The 20,332-nt window shown below is 64.2% G+C and overlaps 2 gene segments (V, D, J or C); both read left to right on the top strand.

Moving 5' to 3' along the window:
• Positions 1 to 20,332, top strand: part of LOC138062691 (immunoglobulin heavy constant gamma 2-like) — a 93,329-nt gene that overhangs the window by 57,754 nt on the left and 15,243 nt on the right.
• On the top strand, positions 1,845 to 18,689 carry LOC138062685 (immunoglobulin heavy constant gamma 2-like). The segment is given in 7 exon segments: positions 1,845 to 2,425; positions 7,182 to 7,469; positions 10,109 to 10,447; positions 11,933 to 12,262; positions 13,494 to 13,820; positions 17,066 to 17,199; positions 18,475 to 18,689. Coding segments are annotated over 7 exon segments (1,980 nt in total).

Consider the following 20,332-nt stretch of genomic DNA (forward strand, 5'->3'; position numbering starts at 1 on the left):
ATTGTCGATCATAACAACTATCGAACATATTGCTTATCGATCACATCCATCATATCGGTTATCGCTCGTATGGATCATTGATCACATCGATTATTGATCACATCGGTTACGGATCATATGGATCATTGATCGTATCGCTTGTCGATCATAGTAACTATTGATCATATTGCTTATCAATCGCATTGATTATCAATCATATCGGTTATCACTCATATGGATCATTGGTCGTATCGATTATTGATCATAACAATTATTGATCATATCGGTTATCGGTCATATCGGTTATCGCTCATATGGATCATTGATCACATCGATTATTGATCATATTGCTTATGGACCTCTCAATAATTGATCATATCGATTATTGATCACATCAGTTATTGGTCATATCAATCATAGATCACGTCAGTTATTATCATATTGATTATGGACCTCTCGATTATTGATCTAATGGATAATGGATCATATCGATTATTGATCATATCGGTCATGTTGATTATCGATAATTCATCATATCCATTATTGATCACGCCAGTTTTTGGCCGTATCAATTATTGATCACATCTCTTACCGATCCTATCAGTTATCGATCACATTGATTCCTGATCGCATCGGTGTCTTGCTCGGCGCTGTCTCTTCCCGACGGACCCCGTCGGCCGTTATTGACTAGCGACCGCTCCGGGCGGGGGCCGATCGGGGCGTTTTGGGGGGCGCCGGGGTGGAACCGGCGCTCACCGCGCACCCCGCTCCGTTCGCCCGGCCCCCGGCGTTGCCGTTTCTGCCGAATTTCGGGCGAAGCGAGGAGGAAGTCGCGCTCGGCCGGTTCCTCCAGCCCAATTTTAGCCTCTTTCCACCCACCCGGGGGAGGTTGGTTGGGGGGTTTTTTTGTTGTTGTTTGTTTGTTTGGTTTTGGTGTTTCTTTTCTTGCGGTCTTTTTTTCTTTTTGTACCATCCTACAGGTTTCGGCTCAGAAAGGCGCCGGCTGGCACCAGGCGCCAGCCCCAGATCCCCAGCGCTGGCCCAAAATCTCCGGCGTGGACCCGAAATCCCCGGCGTGGACCCAAAACCTCCAGCGTGGACCCAAAACCTCCAGCGTGGACCCAAAATCTCCAGCGTGGACCAAAAACCTCCAGCGTGGACCCGAAATCCCCAGCGTGGACCCAAAATCTCCGGCGTGGACCCGAAATCCCCGGCGTGGACCCAAAACCTCCAGCGTGGACCCAAAACCTCCAGCGTGGACCCAGATCCCCAGCGTGGACCCAAATCTCCAGGATGGACCCAAAATCTCCAGCGTGGACCCAAAATCTCTAGCGTGGACCCAAAACCTCCAGCGTGGACCCGAAATCTCCAGCGTGGACCCGAAATCCCCAGCGTGGATCCAAAACCTCCAGCGTGGACCCGAAATCTCCAGCGTGGACCCGAAATCTCCAGCATGGACCCAAAATCTCCAGCGTGGACCCGAAATCTCCAGCGTGGACCCAAATCTCCAGCGTGGACCCAAATCTCCAGCGTGGACCCGAAATCCCCAGCGTGGACCCAAAATCTCCAGTGTGGACCCAAATCTCCAGCGTGGACCCGAAATCTCCAGCGTGGCCCCAAAATCTCCAGTGTGGACCCAAATCTCCAGCGTGGACCCAAAATCTCCAGCATGGACCCAAAATCTCCAGCGTGGACCCGAAATCTCCAGCGTGGACCCAAAATCTCCAGCGTGGCCCCAAAATCCCCAGCGTGGACCCAAATCTCCAGCATGGACCCGAAATCTCTGGTGTGGGCCCAAATTCTCCAGCATGGACCCAAAGTCTCCAGCATGAACACAAAATCTCTGGTGTGGGCCCAAATTCTCCAGGATGGACCCAAAATCTCCAGCGTGGACCCAAAATCTCCATTATGGACCCAAAATCTCCAGCGTGAACCTAAAATCTCTGGTGTGGGCCCAAAGTCTCCAGCATGGACCCAAAATCTCCATTATGGACCCAAAATCTCCAGCGTGGACCCAAATTCTCCATTATGGACCCAAAGTCTCCATTATGGACCCAAAGTCTCCATTATGGACCCAAAATCTCCATTATGGACCCAAATTCTCCAGCGTGGACCCAAAGTCTCCATTATGGACCCAAAGTCTCCAGCGTGGACCCAAATTCTCCATTATGGACCCAAAGTCTCCATTATGGACCCAAAATCTCCATTATGGACCCAAATTCTCCAGCGTGGACCCAAAGTCTCCAGCATGGACCCAAAATCTCCATTATGGACCCAAATTCTCCAGCGTGGACCCAAAGTCTCCATTATGGACCCAAAATCTCCATTATGGACCCAAAGTCTCCAGCGTGGACCCAAAGTCTCCATTATGGACCCAAAATCTCCATTATGGACCCAAAGTCTCCAGCATGGACCCAAAGTCTCCAGCACGGACCCAAAATCTCAGGTACAGGTCCCAAAACCTCCAGCGTGGCCCCATGGCATGGTTGAATGTGGGGCGAGATGGGGGACTCCTGAGCCGAGACCCACGGGCAGCGCCGTGGGGCAGTGCTGTGGGGCAGGGGGAGCTGTGGGGCAGGAGGAGCTGTGGGGCAGGGGAGCTGTGGGGCAGGAGAGCTGTGGGGCTGGAGGAGCTGTCGGGCTGGGGAGCTGTGGGGCAGGGGGAGCTGTGGGGCTGGAGGAGCTGTCGGGCTGGGGAGCTGTGGGGCAGGAGGAGCTGTGGGGCTGGAGGAGCTGTGGGGCAGTAGGAGCTGTGGGGCAGGGGGAGCTGTGGGGCAGGAGGAGCTGTGGGGCAGAAGGAGCTGTGGGGCAGGGGGAGCTGTGGGGCAGGGGAGCTGTGGGGCAGGGGGAGCTGTGGGGCAGAAGGAGCTGTGGGGCAGGGGGAGCAGTGGGGCAGGGGAGCTGTGGGGCAGAAGGAGCTGTGGGGCAGGGGGAGCTGTGGGGCAGGGGGAGCTGTGGGGCAGGGGAAGCTGTGGGGCAGTAGGAGCTGTGGGGCAGGGGGAGCCGTGGGGCTGGGGAGCTGTGGGGCAGGGGAGCTGTGGGGCTGGAGGAGCTGTGGGGCTGGGGAGCTGTGGGGCAGGGGAGCTGTGGGGCAGAAGGAGCTGTGGGGCAGGAGAGCTGTGGGGCAGGAGGAGCTGTGGGGCAGGGGGAGCTGTGGGGCAGGGGAGCTGTGGGGCAGGGGGAGCTGTGGGGCAGGGGGAGCCGTGGGGCTGGGGAGCTGTGGGGCAGGGGAGCTGTGGGGCTGGAGGAGCTGTGGGGCAGGGGGAGCTGTGGGGCAGGGGAGCTGTGGGGCAGGAGGAGCTGTCGGGCTGGGGAGCTGTGGGGCTGGGGAGCTGTGGGGCTGGAGGAGCTGTGGGGCTGGAGGAGCTGTTGGGCTGGGGAGCTGTGGGGCAGGGGAGCTGTGGGGCAGGGGAGCTGTGGGGCTGGAGGAGCTGTGGGGCAGGGGAGCTGTGGGGCAGGGGAGCTGTGGGGCAGAAGGAGCTGTGGGGCAGGGGGAGCTGTGGGGCAGGAGGAGCTGTGGGGCTGGGGAGCTGTGGGGCAGGAGGAGCTGTGGGGCTGGAGGAGCTGTTGGGCTGGGGAGCTGTGGGGCAGGGGAGCTGTGGGGCAGGGGAGCTGTGGGGCTGGAGGAGCTGTGGGGCAGGGGAGCTGTGGGGCAGGGGAGCTGTGGGGCAGAAGGAGCTGTGGGGCAGGGGGAGCTGTGGGGCAGGGGAGCTGTGGGGCAGGAGGAGCTGTCGGGCTGGGGAGCTGTGGGGCAGGGGGAGCTGTGGGGCAGGGAGAGCTGTGGGGCAGGGGAGCTGTGGGGCAGGAGGAGCTGTTGGGCTGGGGAGCTGTGGGGCTGGAGGAGCTGTGGGGCAGGGTAGCTGTGGGGCTGGAGGAGCTGTGGGGCTGGGGAGCTGTGGGGCAGGGGGAGCCGTGGGGCAGGGGGAGCTGTGGGGCAGGGGAGCTGTGGGGCAGGAGGAGCTGTGGGGCAGGGGGAGCTGTGGGGCAGGGGAGCTGTGGGGCAGAAGGAGCTGTGGGGCTGGGGAGCTGTGGGGCTGGAGGAGCTGTGGGGCAGGGTAGCTGTGGGGCTGGAGGAGCTGTGGGGCTGGGGAGCTGTGGGGCAGGGGGAGCCGTGGGGCAGGGGGAGCTGTGGGGCAGGGGAGCTGTGGGGCAGGAGGAGCTGTGGGGCAGGGGGAGCTGTGGGGCAGGGGAGCTGTGGGGCAGGAGGAGCTGTCGGGCTGGGGAGCTGTGGGGCTGGAGGAGCTGTGGGGCAGGGTAGCTGTGGGGCAGGGGGAGCTGTGGGGCTGGAGGAGCTGTGGGGCAGGGTAGCTGTGGGGCAGGGGGAGCTGTGGGGCTGGGGAGCTGTGGGGCAGGAGGAGCCGTGGGGCAGGGGGAGCTGTGGGGCAGGATGAGCTGTGGGGCAGGGGAGCTGTGGGGCAGGAGAGCTGTGGGGCAGGAGGAGCTGTGGGGCTGGAGGAGCTGTGGGGCAGGGGGAGCTGTGGGGCAGGAGGAGCTGTGGGGCAGGGGGAGCTGTGGGGCAGGGGAGCTGTGGGGCAGGAGGAGCTGTGGGGCAGGGGGAGCTGTGGGGCTGGGGGAGCTGTGGGGCAGGGGGAGCTGTGGGGCAGGGGAGCTGTGGGGCAGGAGAGCTGTGGGGCAGGGGGAGCTGTGGGGCAGGGGGAGCTGTGGGGCAGGGGAGCTGTGGGGCAGGAGAGCTGTGGGGCAGGGGGAGCTGTGGGGCAGGGGAGCTGTGGGGCAGGAGAGCTGTGGGGCAGGGGGAGCTGTGGGGCAGGAGGAGCTGTGGGGCTGGAGGAGCTGTGGGGCTGGAGGAGCTGTCGGGCTGGGGAGCTGTGGGGCAGGGGAGCTGTGGGGCAGGAGGAGCTGTGGGGCAGAAGGAGCTGTGGGGCAGGGGGAGCTGTGGGGCAGGAGGAGCTGTGGGGCAGGGGGAGCTGTGGGGCAGGAGGAGCTGTGGGGCTGGAGGAGCTGTGGGGCAGGGGGAGCTGTGGGGCAGGATGAGCTGTGGGGCTGGGGGAGCTGTGGGGCAGGGGGAGCTGTGGGGCTGGAGGAGCTGTGGGGCAGGGGGAGCTGTGGGGCAGGGGGAGCTGTGGGGCTGGAGGAGCTGTGGGGCAGGGGGAGCTGTGGGGCAGGGGGAGCTGTGGGGCTGGAGGAGCTGTGGGGCAGGGGGAGCTGTGGGGCAGGGGGAGCTGTGGGGCTGGAGAGCTGTGGGGCAGGGGGAGCTGTGGGGCAGGGGGAGCTGTGGGGCAGGAGGAGCTGTGGGGCAGGGGGAGCTGTGGGGCTGGAGGAGCTGTGGGGCAGGGGGAGCTGTGGGGCAGGGGAGCTGTGGGGCTGGAGGAGCCGTGGGGCAGGGGGAGCTGTGGGGCAGGGGGAGCTGTGGGGCAGGGGAGCTGTGGGGCAGGAGGAGCTGTGGGGCAGGGGGAGCTGTGGGGCAGGGGAGCTGTGGGGCAGGAGGAGCTGTGGGGCAGGGGAGCTGTGGGGCAGGGGGAGCTGTGGGGCTGGGGAGCTGTGGGGCAGGAGGAGCTGTGGGGCAGGATGAGCTGTGGGGCAGGGGAGCTGTGGGGCTGGAGGAGCCGTGGGGCAGGGGGAGCTGTGGGGCAGGGGGAGCTGTGGGGCAGGGGAGCTGTGGGGCAGGGGAGCTGTGGGGCTGGGGGAGCTGTGGGGCAGGAGGAGCTGTGGGGCAGGGAAGCTGTGGGGCTGGGGGAGCTGTGGGGCAGGGGAGCTGTGGGGCTGGAGGAGCTGTGGGGCTGGAGGAGCTGTGGGGCAGGGAAGCTGTGGGGCTGGGGGAGCTGTGGGGCAGGGGAGCTGTGGGGCAGGAGGAGCTGTGGGGCTGGAGGAGCTGTGGGGCAGGGGAGCTGTGGGGCAGGGGGAGCTGTGGGGCAGGGGGAGCTGTGGGGCAGGATGAGCTGTGGGGCAGGGGGAGCTGTGGGGCTGGGGGAGCTGTGGGGCAGGGGGAGCTGTGGGGCAGGAGGAGCTGTGGGGCAGGATGAGCTGTGGGGCAGGGGGAGCTGTGGGGCTGGGGGAGCTGTGGGGCAGGAGGAGCTGTGGGGCAGGGGGAGCTGTGGGGCTGGGGGAGCTGTGGGGCAGGGGAGCTGTGGGGCAGGGGAGCTGTGGGGCTGGAGAGCTGTGGGGCTGGGGGAGCCGTGGGGCAGGAGGAGCTGTGGGGCTGGGGAGCTGTGGGGCAGGAGGAGCTGTGGGGCTGGAGGAGCTGTGGGGCAGGGGAGCTGTGGGGCAGGGGAGCTGTGGGGCTGGGGGAGCTGTGGGGCAGGGGGAGCTGTGGGGCAGGATGAGCTGTGGGGCAGGGGGAGCTGTGGGGCTGGGGGAGCTGTGGGGCTGGGGGAGCTGTGGGGCTGGGGGAACTGTGGGGCAGGAGGAGCTGTGGGGCAGGATGAGCTGTGGGGCAGGAGGAGCTGTGGGGCAGGGGGAGCTGTGGGGCTGGGGGAGCTGTGGGGCAGGGGGAGCTGTGGGGCTGGGGGAGCTGTGGGGCAGGGGGAGCTGTGGGGCAGGATGAGCTGTGGGGCAGGAGGAGCTGTGGGGCAGTAGGAGCTGTGGAGCAGGGGAGCTGTGGGGCAGGAGGAGCTGTGGGGCTGGGGGAGCTGTGGGGCAGGGGGAGCTGTGGGGCAGGATGAGCTGTGGGGCAGGAGGAGCTGTGGGGCAGTAGGAGCTGTGGGGCAGGGGGAGCCGTGGGGCAGGGGGAGCTGTGGGGCAGGAGAGCTGTGGGGCTGGGGGAGCTGTGGGGCTGGAGGAGCTGTGGGGCAGGGGGAGCTGTGGGGCAGGAGGAGCTGTGGGGCAGGGGGAGCTGTGGGGCAGGAGGAGCTGTGGGGCAGGAGGAGCTGTGGGGCAGGGGGAGCTGTGGGGCTGGAGGAGCTGTGGGGCAGGAGGAGCTGTGCGAGAGGAGCAACAAGCCGCTGCTCCCCGTGTCCCACGGTGCTGCCCCCCAAGCTGCCCCACATCTATGGGTCCAGGGGATTGTCGCACCTTCCCCTCGTGCAACGGCCTCGTTGCACCTTCCCCCCATGCAACGGCCTCGTTGCACCTTCCCCCTCGTGCAACGGCCTCGTTGCACCTTCCCCCTCGTGCAATGGCCTCGTCGCACCTTCCCCCCCGTGCAACGGCCTCGTCGCACCTTCGTTCCTCGTGCAACACGTCCGGGGGCTGTTTTGCCCCCCCGCCCGCCCCCCCCGCCTCACCCCCTCGCCCTTGCCTTGCAGCCCGCCCCACGGCGCCCACCCTCTTCCCGCTGGCGCCCTGCTGCGGGGCCGGGGCCAGCGCGGCGGCCGTGGGCTGCCTGGTGAGCGGCTACTTCCCGGAGCCCGTCACGGTGAGCTGGAGCGCCGGCGCCGGCCTGACCTCGCACGCCGCCCTCGACCCGGCCACGGGCCTCTACCGCCTGAGCAGCCTGCTGCCCCTGCCCGCCGGGCAACAGGCGGCCGCGCACACCTACACCTGCACCGTGCACCACCCGCCCAGCAACAGCCGGCTGGCCACGTCCGTGGAAGGTGAGCGGCGGGCGGAAGCGGGGCAGGAGGGTTTGCGAAAGGCGGAGGGAATCGGGGGTCGTGCAATGGGGCGGGGGGTGCGGGGGGGCTGGTTGCACCGCGCACGGCCCGTCCCGCGTGCAAAGAGTTGGTGCAAAAAGGGAAAATGGGGAGGAAATAGGAGGGTTTGCAAAAGGCGGAGGGAATCGGGGGTCGTGCAATGGGGCGGGGAGTCCGGGGGGGCTGGTTGCACCGTGCACGGCCCCTCCGCGTGCAAAGAGTTGGTGCAAAAAGGGAAAATGGGGAGGAAATAGGAGGGTTTGCAAAAGGCGGAGGGAATCGGGGGTCGTGCAATGGGGCGGGGGGTGCGGGGGGGCTGGTTGCACCGCGCACGGCCCGTCCCGCGTGCAAAGAGTTGGTGCAAAAAGGGAAAATGGGGAGGAAATAGGATAATTTGCGAAAGGCGGTGGGATTCGGGGCTCGTGCAATGGGGCGGGGGGTGCGGGGGGGCTGGTTGCACCGCGCACGGCCCCTCCGCGTGCAAAGAGTTGGTGCAAAAAGGGAAAATGGGCAGGAAACGTGATAATTTGCAAAAGGCGGAGGGAATCGGGGGTCGTGCAATGGGGCGGGGGGTGCGGGGGGGCTGGTTGCACCACGCACGGCCCCTCCGCGTGCAAAGAGTTGGTGCAAAAAGGGAAAATGGGGAGGAAATAGGAGGGTTTGCAAAAGGCGGAGGGAATCGGGGCTCGTGCAATGGGGCGGGGGGTCCGGGGGGGCTGGTTGCACCGCGCACGGCCCGTCCCGCGTGCAAAGAGTTGGTGCAAAAAGGGAAAATGGGCAGGAAATGTGATAATTTGCAAAAGGCGGAGGGAATCGGGGCTCGTGCAATGGGGCGGGGGGTCCGGGGGGCTGGTTGCACCACGCACGGCCCCTCCGCGTGCAAAGAGTTGGTGCAAAAAGGGAAAATGGGGAGGAAATGTGATAATTTGCAAAAGGCGGAGGGAATCGGGGGTCGTGCAATGGGTCCGGGGGGCTGGTTGCACCGCGCACGGCCCGTCCCGCGTGCAAAGAGTTGGTGCAAAAAGGGAAAATGGGGAGGAAATGTGATAATTTGCAAAAGGCGGAGGGAATCGGGGGTCGTGCAATGGGGCGGGGGGTGCGGGGGGGCTGGTTGCACCGCGCACGGCCCCTCCGCGTGCAAAGAGTTGGTGCAAAAAGGGAAAATGGGGAGGAAATAGGAGGGTTTGCGAAAGGCGGAGGGAATCGGGGGTCGTGCAATGGGGCGGGGGGTGCGGGGGGGCTGGTTGCACCGCGCACGGCCCGTCCTGCGTGCAAAGAGTTGGTGCAAAAAGGGAAAATGGGGAGGAAATAGGAGGGTTTGCGAAAAGCGGAGGGAATCGGGGGTCGTGCAATGGGGCGGGGGGTGCGGGGGGGCTGGTTGCACCGCGCACGGCCCCTCCGCGTGCAAAGAGTTGGTGCAAAAAGGGAAAATGGGGAGGAAATAGGAGGGTTTGCGAAAGGCGGAGGGAATCGGGGGTCGTGCAATGGGGCGGGGGGTGCGGGGGGGCTGGTTGCACCGCGCACGGCCCGTCCCGCGTGCAAAGAGTTGGTGCAAAAAGGGAAAATGGGGAGGAAATAGGAGGGTTTGCAAAAAGCGGAGGGAATCGGGGCTCGTGCAATGGGGCGGGGGGTGCGGGGGGGCTGGTTGCACCGCGCACGGCCCCTCCGCGTGCAAAGAGTTGGTGCAAAAAGGGAAAATGGGGAGGAAATGTGATAATTTGCAAAAGGCGGAGGGAATCGGGGGTCGTGCAATGGGTCCGGGGGGCTGGTTGCACCGCGCACGGCCCGTCCCGCGTGCAAAGAGTTGGTGCAAAAAGGGAAAATGGGCAGGAAATGTGATAATTTGCAAAAGGCGGAGGGAATCGGGGGTCGTGCAATGGGGCGGGGGGTCCGGGGGGCTGGTTGCACCGCGCACGGCCCCTCCGCGTGCAAAGAGTTGGTGCAAAAAGGGAAAATGGGGAGGAAATAGGAGGGTTTGCAAAAGGCGGAGGGAATCGGGGGTCGTGCAATGGGGCGGGGGGTCCGGGGGGCTGGTTGCACCGCGCACGGCCCGTCCCGCGTGCAAAGAGTTGGTGCAAAAAGGGAAAATGGGGAGGAAATGTGATAATTTGCAAAAGGCGGAGGGAATTGGGGGTCGTGCAATGGGGCGGGGGGTCCGGGGGGCTGGTTGCACCGCGCACGGCCCCTCCGCGTGCAAAGAATTGGTGCAAAAAGGGAAAATGGGGAGGAAATGTGATAATTTGCAAAAAGCGGAGGGAATCGGGGGTCGTGCAATGGGGCGGGGGGTGCGGGGGGGCTGGTTGCACCGCGCACGGCCCGTCCCGCGTGCAAAGAGTTGGTGCAAAAAGGGGAAAATGGGGAGGAAATAGGATAATTTGCAAAAGGCGGAGGGAATCGGGGGTCGTGCAATGGGTCCGGGGGGCTGGTTGCACCGCGCACGGCCCCTCCGCGTGCAAAGAGTTGGTGCAAAAAGGGGAAAATGGGGAGGAAATAGGATAATTTGCAAAAGGCGGAGGGAATCGGGGGTCGTGCAATGGGTCCGGGGGGTCCCGGGCCGCCCCTGACGGCCCCCCCGATGCCCCCCCCCCCCCGCCCCGCAGCCTGCGGCGAGGTGACCGTCTCGCCGCCCGAGGTGCGGGTGCTGCACTCGACCTCGTGCAGCGCCCGGCCCGGCGACGACTCCGTGGAGCTGCTGTGCCTCGCCTCGGGCTTCGCCCCGCGCGCCGTCACCCTCGAGTGGCTGCTGGACGGCGTGCCGGGGCTGCTGGGGCCCAGCGCCGCCACCGCCCCCCGGCGCCAGGACGGCGCCGCCACCTACCTGGCCTCCAGCCGCACCAACGTCTCGCGCGACGACTGGCTGGAGGGCAAGACCGTCACCTGCCAGGTGACGCACCCCGGCTCCGACACCGTCGTGCAGGACCACGCGCGCAACTGCGCAGGTGAGGCCGGCGGCCGGGCGGCGCGCGGGCTTGCACCCATGCGCGGGCTTGCACCCATGCGCGGGATTGCAACGTGCACGGGCTTGCAACGTGCACGGGATTGCACCAATGCGCGGGCTTGCACCCATGCACGAGCTTGCACCGATGCGTGGGCTTGCAACGTGCACGGGATTGCACCGATGCGCAGGCTTGCACCCATGCACGGGCTTGCACCGATGCGCGGGCTTGCAACGTGCACGGGATTGCACCAATGCGCGGGCTTGCACCCATGCACGAGCTTGCACCGATGCGTGGGCTTGCAACGTGCACGGGCTTGCACCGATGCGCGGGCTTGCACCCATGCACGAGCTTGCACCGATGCGTGGGCTTGCAACGTGCACGGGATTGCACCGATGCGTGGGCTTGCACCCATGCACGGGCTTGCACCGATGCGCGGGCTTGCAACGTGCACGGGATTGCACCCATGCACGGGCTTGCACCGATGCACGGGCTTGCAACGTGCACGGGATTGCACCGATGCGTGGGCTTGCACCCATGCATGGGCTTGCACCGATGCGTGGGCTTGCACTGATGCACGGGCTTGCAACGTGCACAGGCTTGCACTGTTGCACGGGCTTGCACTGTTGCACGGGCTTGCACTGATGCACGGGCTTGCAACACGCATGGGCTTGCACCGATGCACGGGCTTGCACTGATGCACGGGCTTGCACTGTTGCATGGGCTTGCACTGATGCACAGGCTTGCAACGTGCACGGGCTTGCACTGTTGCACGGGCTTGCACTGTTGCACGGGCTTGCACCGATGCATGAGCTTGCAACCGTGCACGGGCTTGCACCGATGCACGGGCTCACGCCGATGCATGGGCTCTCATTGGCACACAGGCTCGCACCGATGTGCAGGCCTCGCACCAACACGTGAGCTCGCACCGATGCACGGGCTTGCAATAGGGCGGGATTGTGCACCGATGCACGGGCTTGCACCGACGCACGGGCTCACACTGATGCACGGCATCACGCTGATGCACAAGTTTGCACCGACGCACGGGCTCGCGCCGCTGCACGGCATCACGCTGATGCACAAGTTTGCACCGATGCACGGGCTCACACTGATGCACGGCATCACGCTGATGCACAAGTTTGCACCGACGCACGGGCTCGCACTGATGCACGGCATCACGCTGATGCACAAGTTTGCACCGACGCACGGGCTCGCGCCGCTGCACGGCATCACGCTGATGCACAAGTTTGCACCGACGCACGGGCTCACACTGATGCACGGCATCACGCTGATGCACAAGTTTGCACCGACGCACGGGCTCGCACTGATGCACGGCATCACGCTGATGCACAAGTTTGCACCGACGCACGGGCTCACACTGATGCACGGCATCACGCTGCGCGGCCGGGCTGCACCGCGGTGCGGGGCCTCGCACCCACGCACCGACTGACGCCCCCGCTTTCCCTCCCCCCCCCCCCCGCCGCCCAGGCTCGGGCAGCCGCTGCACCGGCGGCATCGTCACCTACGTGCTGCCGCCGAGCCCCGCCGGGCTGTACGTGCGGCACGACGCCAAGCTGCTGTGCCTGGCCGTCAACCTGCCCAGCGACAGCGGCCTGCAGGTCTCGTGGAGCCGCGAGAAGCCCGGCGCCCTGCAGCCCGACTCGCTGGCGCTGCGCGAGCACTTCAACGGCACCTTCACGGCCAGCAGCGCCCTGGCCGTGGCCCTGGCCGACTGGGAGGCCGGCGAGCGCTTCACCTGCACCGTCCGGCACGAGGAGCTCGAGGCGCCGCTCACCAAGTCCATCGCCAAGCGCACAGGTGGGTGCAGCGCCCCCCGAGGCGGGCGCAATGCCCAAGAGGCGGGTGCAAGCCCCAAAGGATAGGTGCAATGCCCAAAAGATGGGTGCAGTGCCCAAGAGGTGGGTGCAATGCCCAAAAGTTGGGTGCAATCCCCAAAAGATAGGTGCAATGCCCAAAAGATGGGTGCAATGCCCAAGAGGTGGGTGCAACCCCCAAGAGGTGGGTGCAACCCCCAAAAGATAGGTGCAACCCCCAAGAGGTGGGTGCAACCCCCAAGAGGTGGGTGCAATGCCCAAAAGATAGGTGCAACGCCCAAAAGATGGGTGCAATGCCCAAGAGGTGGGTGCAACCCCCAAGAGGTGGGTGCAATGCCCAAAAGATAGGTGCAACCCCCAAAAGAGGGGTGCAATGCCCAAGAGGTGGGTGCAAACCCCAAGAGGTGGGTGCAATGCCCAAGAGGTGGGTGCCACCCCCAAAAGGTGGGTGAAACACCCCAAAGGGCAGGTGCATCACCCCAAAAGGTGGGTGCAACGCCCAAAAGATGGGCACAGTGCCCCAAAAGATGGGTGCAAGGCCCAAAAGGCGGGTGCAACGCCCCGCAAGGCCAGTGCATCACCCCCAAAGGTGGCTGCATCCCCCAAAAGGCGGGGGCAACGCCCCAAAAGGTGGGTGCAACCCCTGAAAGACGGGTGCAAGGCCCCAGAAGATGGGTGCGATGCCCCAAGAGGTGGGTGCAACACCCCAAAAGGCGGGTGCCATGGCCCAAAAGATAGGTGCAAGGCCCCAAAGATGGGCGCAATGCCCCAAAAGGCGGCTGCAACGCCCCGACAGGTGGGTGCAATGCCCAAAAGGTGGGTGCAAGGCCCCAAAAGGTGGATGCAATGCCCAATAGGCACGTGCATCCCCCAAAAGGTGGGTGCAATGCCCCAAAAGGTGGGTGCAAGGCCCCAAAGATGGGCGCAATGCCCCAAAAGGCGGGTGCAATGCCCAATAGGCAGGTGCATCCCCCAAAAGGTGGGTGAAACACCCAAAAGGTGGGTGCAACCACCAGTAGGCAGGTGCAACCCCCAAAAGGCGGGTGCAACGCCCCAAGAGACGGGTGCAACACCCCAAGAGGTGGGTGCAACACCCCAAGAGGTGGGTGCAACGCCCCAAGAGGTGGGTGCCACCACCAATAGGCAGGTGCAACGCCCCGAAAAAGGTGGGCCCGAAAGACGGGCGACTGACTCTGCCCCCGCGGGCCCCGCAGGCAAGGTCCTGGCGCCCTCCATCTTCGCCCTGGCGCCCCACGCCGAGGAGCTGGGCCAGGCCGAGGTGACCCTCACCTGCCTGGTGCGCGGCTTCTACCCGGAGAACATCGACGTGCAATGGCTCAAGAACCACGACACCCTGCCGCCCGGCGCCGCCGTCACCACGCCGCCGCTCAAGGAGCGGCCCGGCGACTCCGCTTTCTTCGTCTACAGCAAGCTGACGGTGGCCCGGGCCAACTGGGAGGACGGGACCACCTACGCTTGCATGGTGGTGCACGAGGGGCTGCCCATGAAGTTCACCCAGCGCCCGCTGCAGAAGGGCCCCGGTAAATAACGCCGGCCCGGCCCACCCGCTTTCGCCGCCTGTATATAAGCCCCCGGGGCTCAATAAAGCCAAGCAGCCTCGTGTCGCACCGCCCGGCGTGCTGTCTTTGCTGGGGGAGCAGGGGGTGGTGGCGGCGGTGGGGCTTGGGGGCGGGCGGCGGTTGGGGGCAGCCGCGTTGGCACGCTTGCAGGTCAGGAAGGCTGGTGGCGTTGCAGCTTGGAGGGGCGCGTTGGCAACCCCGGGGCGCGTCGGCAACCCGGGGAGGTTGGAGACGTTGCAACCCGGGGGCATATTTGCAACTTGGGGGGCATATTTGCAACCTGGGGGCAAGTTTGCAACCCGGGGAGGTTGGAGACGTTGCAACCCGGGGGCGTATTTGCAACCCAAGGGCATGTTTGCAACTTGGGGGGCAAGTTTGCCACCCGGGGAGGTTGGAGACGTTGCAACCTGGGGGCAAGTTTGCAACCCGGGGAGGTTGGAGACGTTGCAACCCGGGGGCATATTTGCAACCCGGGGGCATATTTGCACCCCAGGAGCACGTTTGCAACCCAGGGAGGTTGGAGACGTTGCAACCCGGGGGCATATTTGCAACCCAAGGTCATGTTTGCAACTTGGGGGGCACATTTGCAACCCGGGGAGGTTGGAGATGTTGCAACCCGGGGGGCATGTTAGCAACTCAAGGGCATATTAGCAACCTGGGGGGCACATTTGCAACTCGGGGGCACGTTTGCAACCCGGGGGCACGTTTGCAACCCAGGGATGTTGGAGATGTTGCAACCCAGGGGCAAGTTTGCAACCCGGGGGGCACGTTTGCAACCCGGGGGCACGTTTGCAACCCAGGGATGTTGGAGATGTTGCAACCCAGGGGCAAGTTTGCAACCCGGGGGGCACGTTTGCAACCCGGGGGGCACGTTTGCAACCCGGGGGCACGTTTGCAACCCAGGGAGGTTGGAGACGTTGCAACCCGGGGGCATATTTGCAGCCCAGGGGGCAAGTTTGCAACCCGGGGGGCACATTTGCAACCCGGGGAGGTTGGAGATGTTGCAACCTGGGGGCATGTTTGCAACCCAAGGGCATATTTGCAACCCGGGGGGCATATTTGCACCCCGGGAGCACGTTTGCAACCCGGGGAGGTTGGAGACGTTGCAACCCGGAGACCCTGGGAGATGTTGCACCCCGGGGGCACGTTTGCAACCCCAGCGAAGTTGGGTTTGCAAAGCCCCCGCCGGCGGATGGACGGACGGCTGGAAACGGCCCCGGAGATGCAGGCGCGAGGCCTCGGCTGGCCAAAACGCCAGGTCTCCCTTGGCACCAGCCCGGGTCCCAAAACCACCCGAGGAGCAGGGGGAAAAGCAACCGGAGGGTGGCAAGGATGGAGACGAGCAAGGTCTCTCTCGCCTCTCCCCCGTCTCCCCGGCCACGCGGCCCGGGGATTCGCGGTCGCGCCGCCTGGGCAAACCGGTTGCAAACTCCCCCCATTTCGACCTTGCAAAGAGGGCTCCGGCCCCACCTCGAAGGCAGCCCGCGGCGGGTCTCCGTCCCTCCGTCCGTCCGCCATCTCCCAGACCCTCTTCTCCCGGAGAGGCACGGGGGCCATCGCACCCTCCTCCTCTCCGTGGGGAGTTGCCGCGTCTCGCGGGTGCCCCCCGGATGGGTTTTTGGCGCCCTCCCAATTCCTGCTGCGGGCTTTGGCCACGGTCCCTCCACCCCTGGGGACAATGGAGGGGGATTGGGAGGTCGGGAGAGATGTTTGAGCAGAGGATGGGTTGGTTGGATGATGGATTGGATGGTTGGTTGATGGGTTGGTTGGATGGTTCATTGGTTGGTTGGTCGGATGGTTGGTTGGATGGTTCATTGCTTGGTTGGTTGGATGGTTCATTGCTTGGTTGGTTGGATGGTTCATTGGTTGATTGGTTGGTTAATTGGTTGGATGGTTGGATGGTTCATAGGTTGGTTGGTTGGTTGGATGGTTCATTGGCTGATTGGTTGGGTGGTTGGTTAATTGGTTGGATGATGGGTTGGTTGGTTGGATGATGGGTTGGTTGGATGATGGGTTGGTTGGATGGATGATGGGTTGGTTGGATGGATGGTTCACTGGTTGGTTGGTCGGTTGGTTGGACAGTTCATTGATTGGTCAGTGGGATGGTTCATTGGTTGGTCAGTTGGATGGTTCATTGGTTGGTCGATGGGGTGGTTCATTGGTTGGTCAGTGGGGTGGTCCATTGGTTGGTCGATGGGGTGGTTCATTGGTTGGTCAGTGGGGTGGTCCATTGGTTGGTCGATGGGGTGGTTCATTGGTTCATCGGTTGCTTGGGTGGAGGTATGGAGATAGACGGGTGCAGGGCCAGTTGGGCAGGGATGGTTGGTTGGCTCCTCAGAGAGCGCAGAGACACACAGATGGTTGGTTGGGGTGGAGAGATGCACAGGCAGGTGGTTGGATGGTCTGTTGGGAGAAGGGATGGTTGGATGGTCGTTTGGGAAGACAGATGATTGGATGGTTGGGTGAGAAGAGGGATGGTTGCATGGTCGCTGGGGAGGCTGGATGGTCATTTGGGAGGGTGGATGGGTGGATGGTTGGTTAGACCATACAGAAATGGAGGGATGGATGGAGAGATGGAGGGGCAGATAGACAGATGGATGGAGGGGCAGATGGCTGGTTGTAATGAATATAGCGAGATGGATGGATGGAGAGATGGATGGAAGGGTGGCTGAAGGGACGGATGAAGGCATGGATGGAGGGATGGATGAAGGGATGGATGGAGGGGTGGATGGAAGGGTGGCTGAAGGGGTGGATGAAGGCATGGATGGAGGGGTGGATGGAAGGGTGGCTGAAGGGACGGATGAAGGCATGGATGGAGGGATGGATGAAGGGATGGATGGAGGGGTGGATGGAAGGGTGGCTGAAGGGGTGGATGAAGGCATGGATGGAGGGGTGGATGGAAGGGTGGCTGAAGGGACGGATGAAGGCATGGATGGAGGGATGGATGGAGGGATGGGTGGAGTGACGGATGGAGAGATGGATGGAGGGATGGATGGAGGGATGGATGGAGGGATGGATGGAGAGATGGTCAGCGAGATGGATAAAGGGATGGATGAGAGATGGATGGAAAGATGGATGGAAAGATGGGACGGATGGAGGGACGGACGTGCAGAAGGATGGGGCGGGTGGACAGGTGGGTGGAAGGGCGCCGTCCCCGCGCGGCCCCTGGCCCCGACGTCCCCACCAATCCCTCTCTCCCACCGCAGAGCTGTCCCTGTCGGATGCGCTGTGCCCCGAGGACGGCGACAAGGAGCTGGACGGGCTCTGGGCCACCATCGCCATCTTCATCACCCTCTTCCTCCTCAGCGTCTGCTACAGCGCCACCGTCACCCTCTTCAAGGTGAGCGGGGAGGGGAGAGAGGGAGGGATGGAGGGAGGGGTGAAAGGATGGATGCAGGGGTGGAGGGATGGATGGATGGATGAAGGGATGGATGGAGAGATGGATGGAGGGCTGGGTGGAGGGATGGATGGAGGGATGGATGGAGAGATGTATGGGTGGATGGATGGATGGAGTTGTGGATGAAGGGATGGATGGAGAGATGGATGGAGGGATGGATGGAGGGGTGGATGGAGGGGAGGATGGAGAGATGGATGGAGGGCTGGGTGGAGGGATGGATGGAGGGATGGATGGATGGAGGGATGGATGGAGAGATGGATGGAGAGATGGATGGAGGGGTGGATGGAGGGATGGATGAAGGGATGGATGGAGGGATGGATGAAGGGATGGATGGAGGGCTGGGTGGAGGGATGGGTGAAGGGATGGGTGGAGGGATGGATGGATGGAGAGATGGATGAAGGGATGGATGGAGAGATGGATGAAGGGATGGATGGAGGGCTGGGTGGATGGAGGGGTGGGTGGAGGGGAGGATGGAGAGATGGATGAAGGGATGGATGGAGGGCTGGATGGAGGGCTGGGTGGAGGGATGGATGGAGGGATGGATGGAGGGATGGATGGAGGGGTGGATGGAGGGGTGGATGTAGGGCTGGGTGGAGGGGTGGATGGAGAGATGGATGGAGGGGTGGATGGAGGGATGGATGAAGGGATGGATGGAGAGATGGATGGAGGGGTGGATGGAGGGATGGATGAAGGGATGGATGGAGGGATGGATGGAGGGATGGATGGAGGGATGAAGGGAGGGATGAAGGGAGGGATGGATGGAGGGATGGATGGAGGGATGGATGGAGAGATGGATGGAGAGATGGATGGAGGGGAGGATGGAGGGATGGATGGAGGGGTGGATGGAGGGATGGATGAAGGGATGAAGGGAGGGATGGATGGAGGGATGAAGGGAGGGATGAAGGGAGGGATGGATGGAGGGGAGGATGGAGGGATGGATGGAGAGATGGATGGAGGGGAGGATGGAGGGATGGATGGAGAGATGGATGGAGGGATGAAGGGAGGGATGGATGGAGGGATGGATGGAGGGATGGATGGAGGGGAGGATGGAGGGATGGATGGAGGGGAGGATGGAGGGGAGGATGGAGGGATGGATGGAGAGATGGATGGAGGGATGAAGGGAGGGATGGATGGAGGGATGGATGGAGGGATGGATGGAGGGGAGGATGGAGGGGAGGATGGAGGGGGGGGTGACGCCCGGCCCCTGTCCCCCCCCAGGTGAAGTGGCTGTTCTCCACCGTGCTCCAGCTGAAGCAGGCCCGCGGCGCCGTCTACAGGAACGTCATCAAGGACGCGGTGTAGCCGGCCCCGAACCGGCCCCGAACCGGCCCCGAACCAGCCCCGAACCGGCCCCGAGCCGCCGCTGGGGCTTTTGGGGGGCAGATTGTGGGGAGCCGGCGGTGGGCAATAAAGGGGCCACCACCACCACTGGGCGCCGCCTGTCTCCGCCTCGGGGGTCTTCTGGGGGCCGGCGCGGGATTTGGGGGGTCCCGGGGCCGGGAGGGGGGTGCAGGTCGCAGAGGGGGTCGCTGCCCCCCGCTGCAGTGGGGCGGCGGTGGTTGCAGCAGGCGTTGCAGTGGGGCAGCGGGCAGGGGAGTGGGGCGGGGGGCGATGCAGTGGGGCAGGGGGCGTTGGAGTGGGGCAGAGACATTGCAGTGGGGCGGGGGGCGATGCAATGGGGCAGGGGCGATGCAATGGGGCAGGGGCAATGCAGTGGGGCAGAGACATTGCAGTGGGGCAGGGGGTGATGCAATGGGGCAGGGGCGATGCAATGGGGCAGGGGCAATGCAGTGGGGCAGGGACATTGCAGAGGGGCGGGGGGCATGGCAATGGGGCAAGGGCATTGCAATGGGGCAGAGACATTGCAGTGGGGCAGAGGCATTGCAGTGGGGCAGGGGGCGATGCAATTGGGCAGTGGCCGTTGCAATGGGGCAGTGGGAGATGCAATGGGGCAGGGGGCATTGCAATGGGGCGGGGGGCGATGCAATGGGGCAAGGGCATTGCAGTGGGGCAGAGACATTGCAGTGGGGCAGGGGGTGTTGCAGTGGGGCAGGGACATTGCAGTGGGGCAGGGGCGATGCAATGGGGCAGGGGGCGATGCAATGGGGCAGGGGGCAATGCAGTGGGGCAGAGACATTGCAGTGGGGCAGGGGGCGATGCAATGGGGCAGGGGGCATTGCAATGGGGCAGGGGCAATGCAGTGGGGCAGAGACATTGCAGTGGGGCAGGGGGTGTTGCAATGGCGCAGGGGCAATGCAGTGGGGCAGAGACATTGCAGTGGGGCAGGGGCATTGCAGTGGGGCAGGGGGTGTTGCAGTGGGGCAGGGGGCGATGCAATGGGGCAGAGACATTGCAGTGGGGCAGGGGGCGATGCAATGGGGCAGGGGGTGTTGGAGTGGGGCAGGGACATTGCAGTGGGGCAGTGGGCGATGCAATGGGGCAGGGGCGATGCAATGGGGCGGGGGCATTGCAGTGGGGCAGGTGGCATTGCAATGGGGCAGAGACATTGCAATGGGGCAGGGGGCATTGCAGTGGGGCAGGGGGCGATGCAATGGGGCAGGGGGCATTGCAATGCGGCAGGGACATTGCAGTGGGGCAGAGACATTGCAGTGGGGTGGGGGGCAATGCAATGGGGCAGGGACATTGCAGTGGGGCAGGGGGCGATGCAATGGGGCAGGGACATTGCAGTGGGGCGGGGGGCAATGCAATGGGGCAGGGACATTGCAGTGGGGCAGGGGGCAATGCAGTGGGGCAGAGACATTGCAGTGGGGCGGGGGGGTGATGCAATGGGGCAGTGGCCGTTGCAATGGGGCAGGGGGCGATGCAATGGGGCAGGGGCAATGCAATAGGGCAGGGACATTGCAGTGGGGCGGGGGGCAATGCAATGGGGCAGAGACATTGCAGTGGGGTGGGGGGCGTTGCAATGGGGCAGGGGGCATTGCAATGGGGCAGGGAGTGTTGCAGTGGGGCAGTGGGAGATGCAATGGGGCAGGGGGCATTGCAGTGGGGCAGGGGCAATGCAATGGGGCAGGAGGTGTTGCAATGGGGTGGGGGCATTGCAGTGGGGCAGGGGGTG

Source organism: Struthio camelus, chromosome 29 (assembly GCF_040807025.1).
Source record: "Struthio camelus isolate bStrCam1 chromosome 29, bStrCam1.hap1, whole genome shotgun sequence".
Taxonomy (NCBI): Eukaryota; Metazoa; Chordata; class Aves; order Struthioniformes; family Struthionidae; genus Struthio; species Struthio camelus.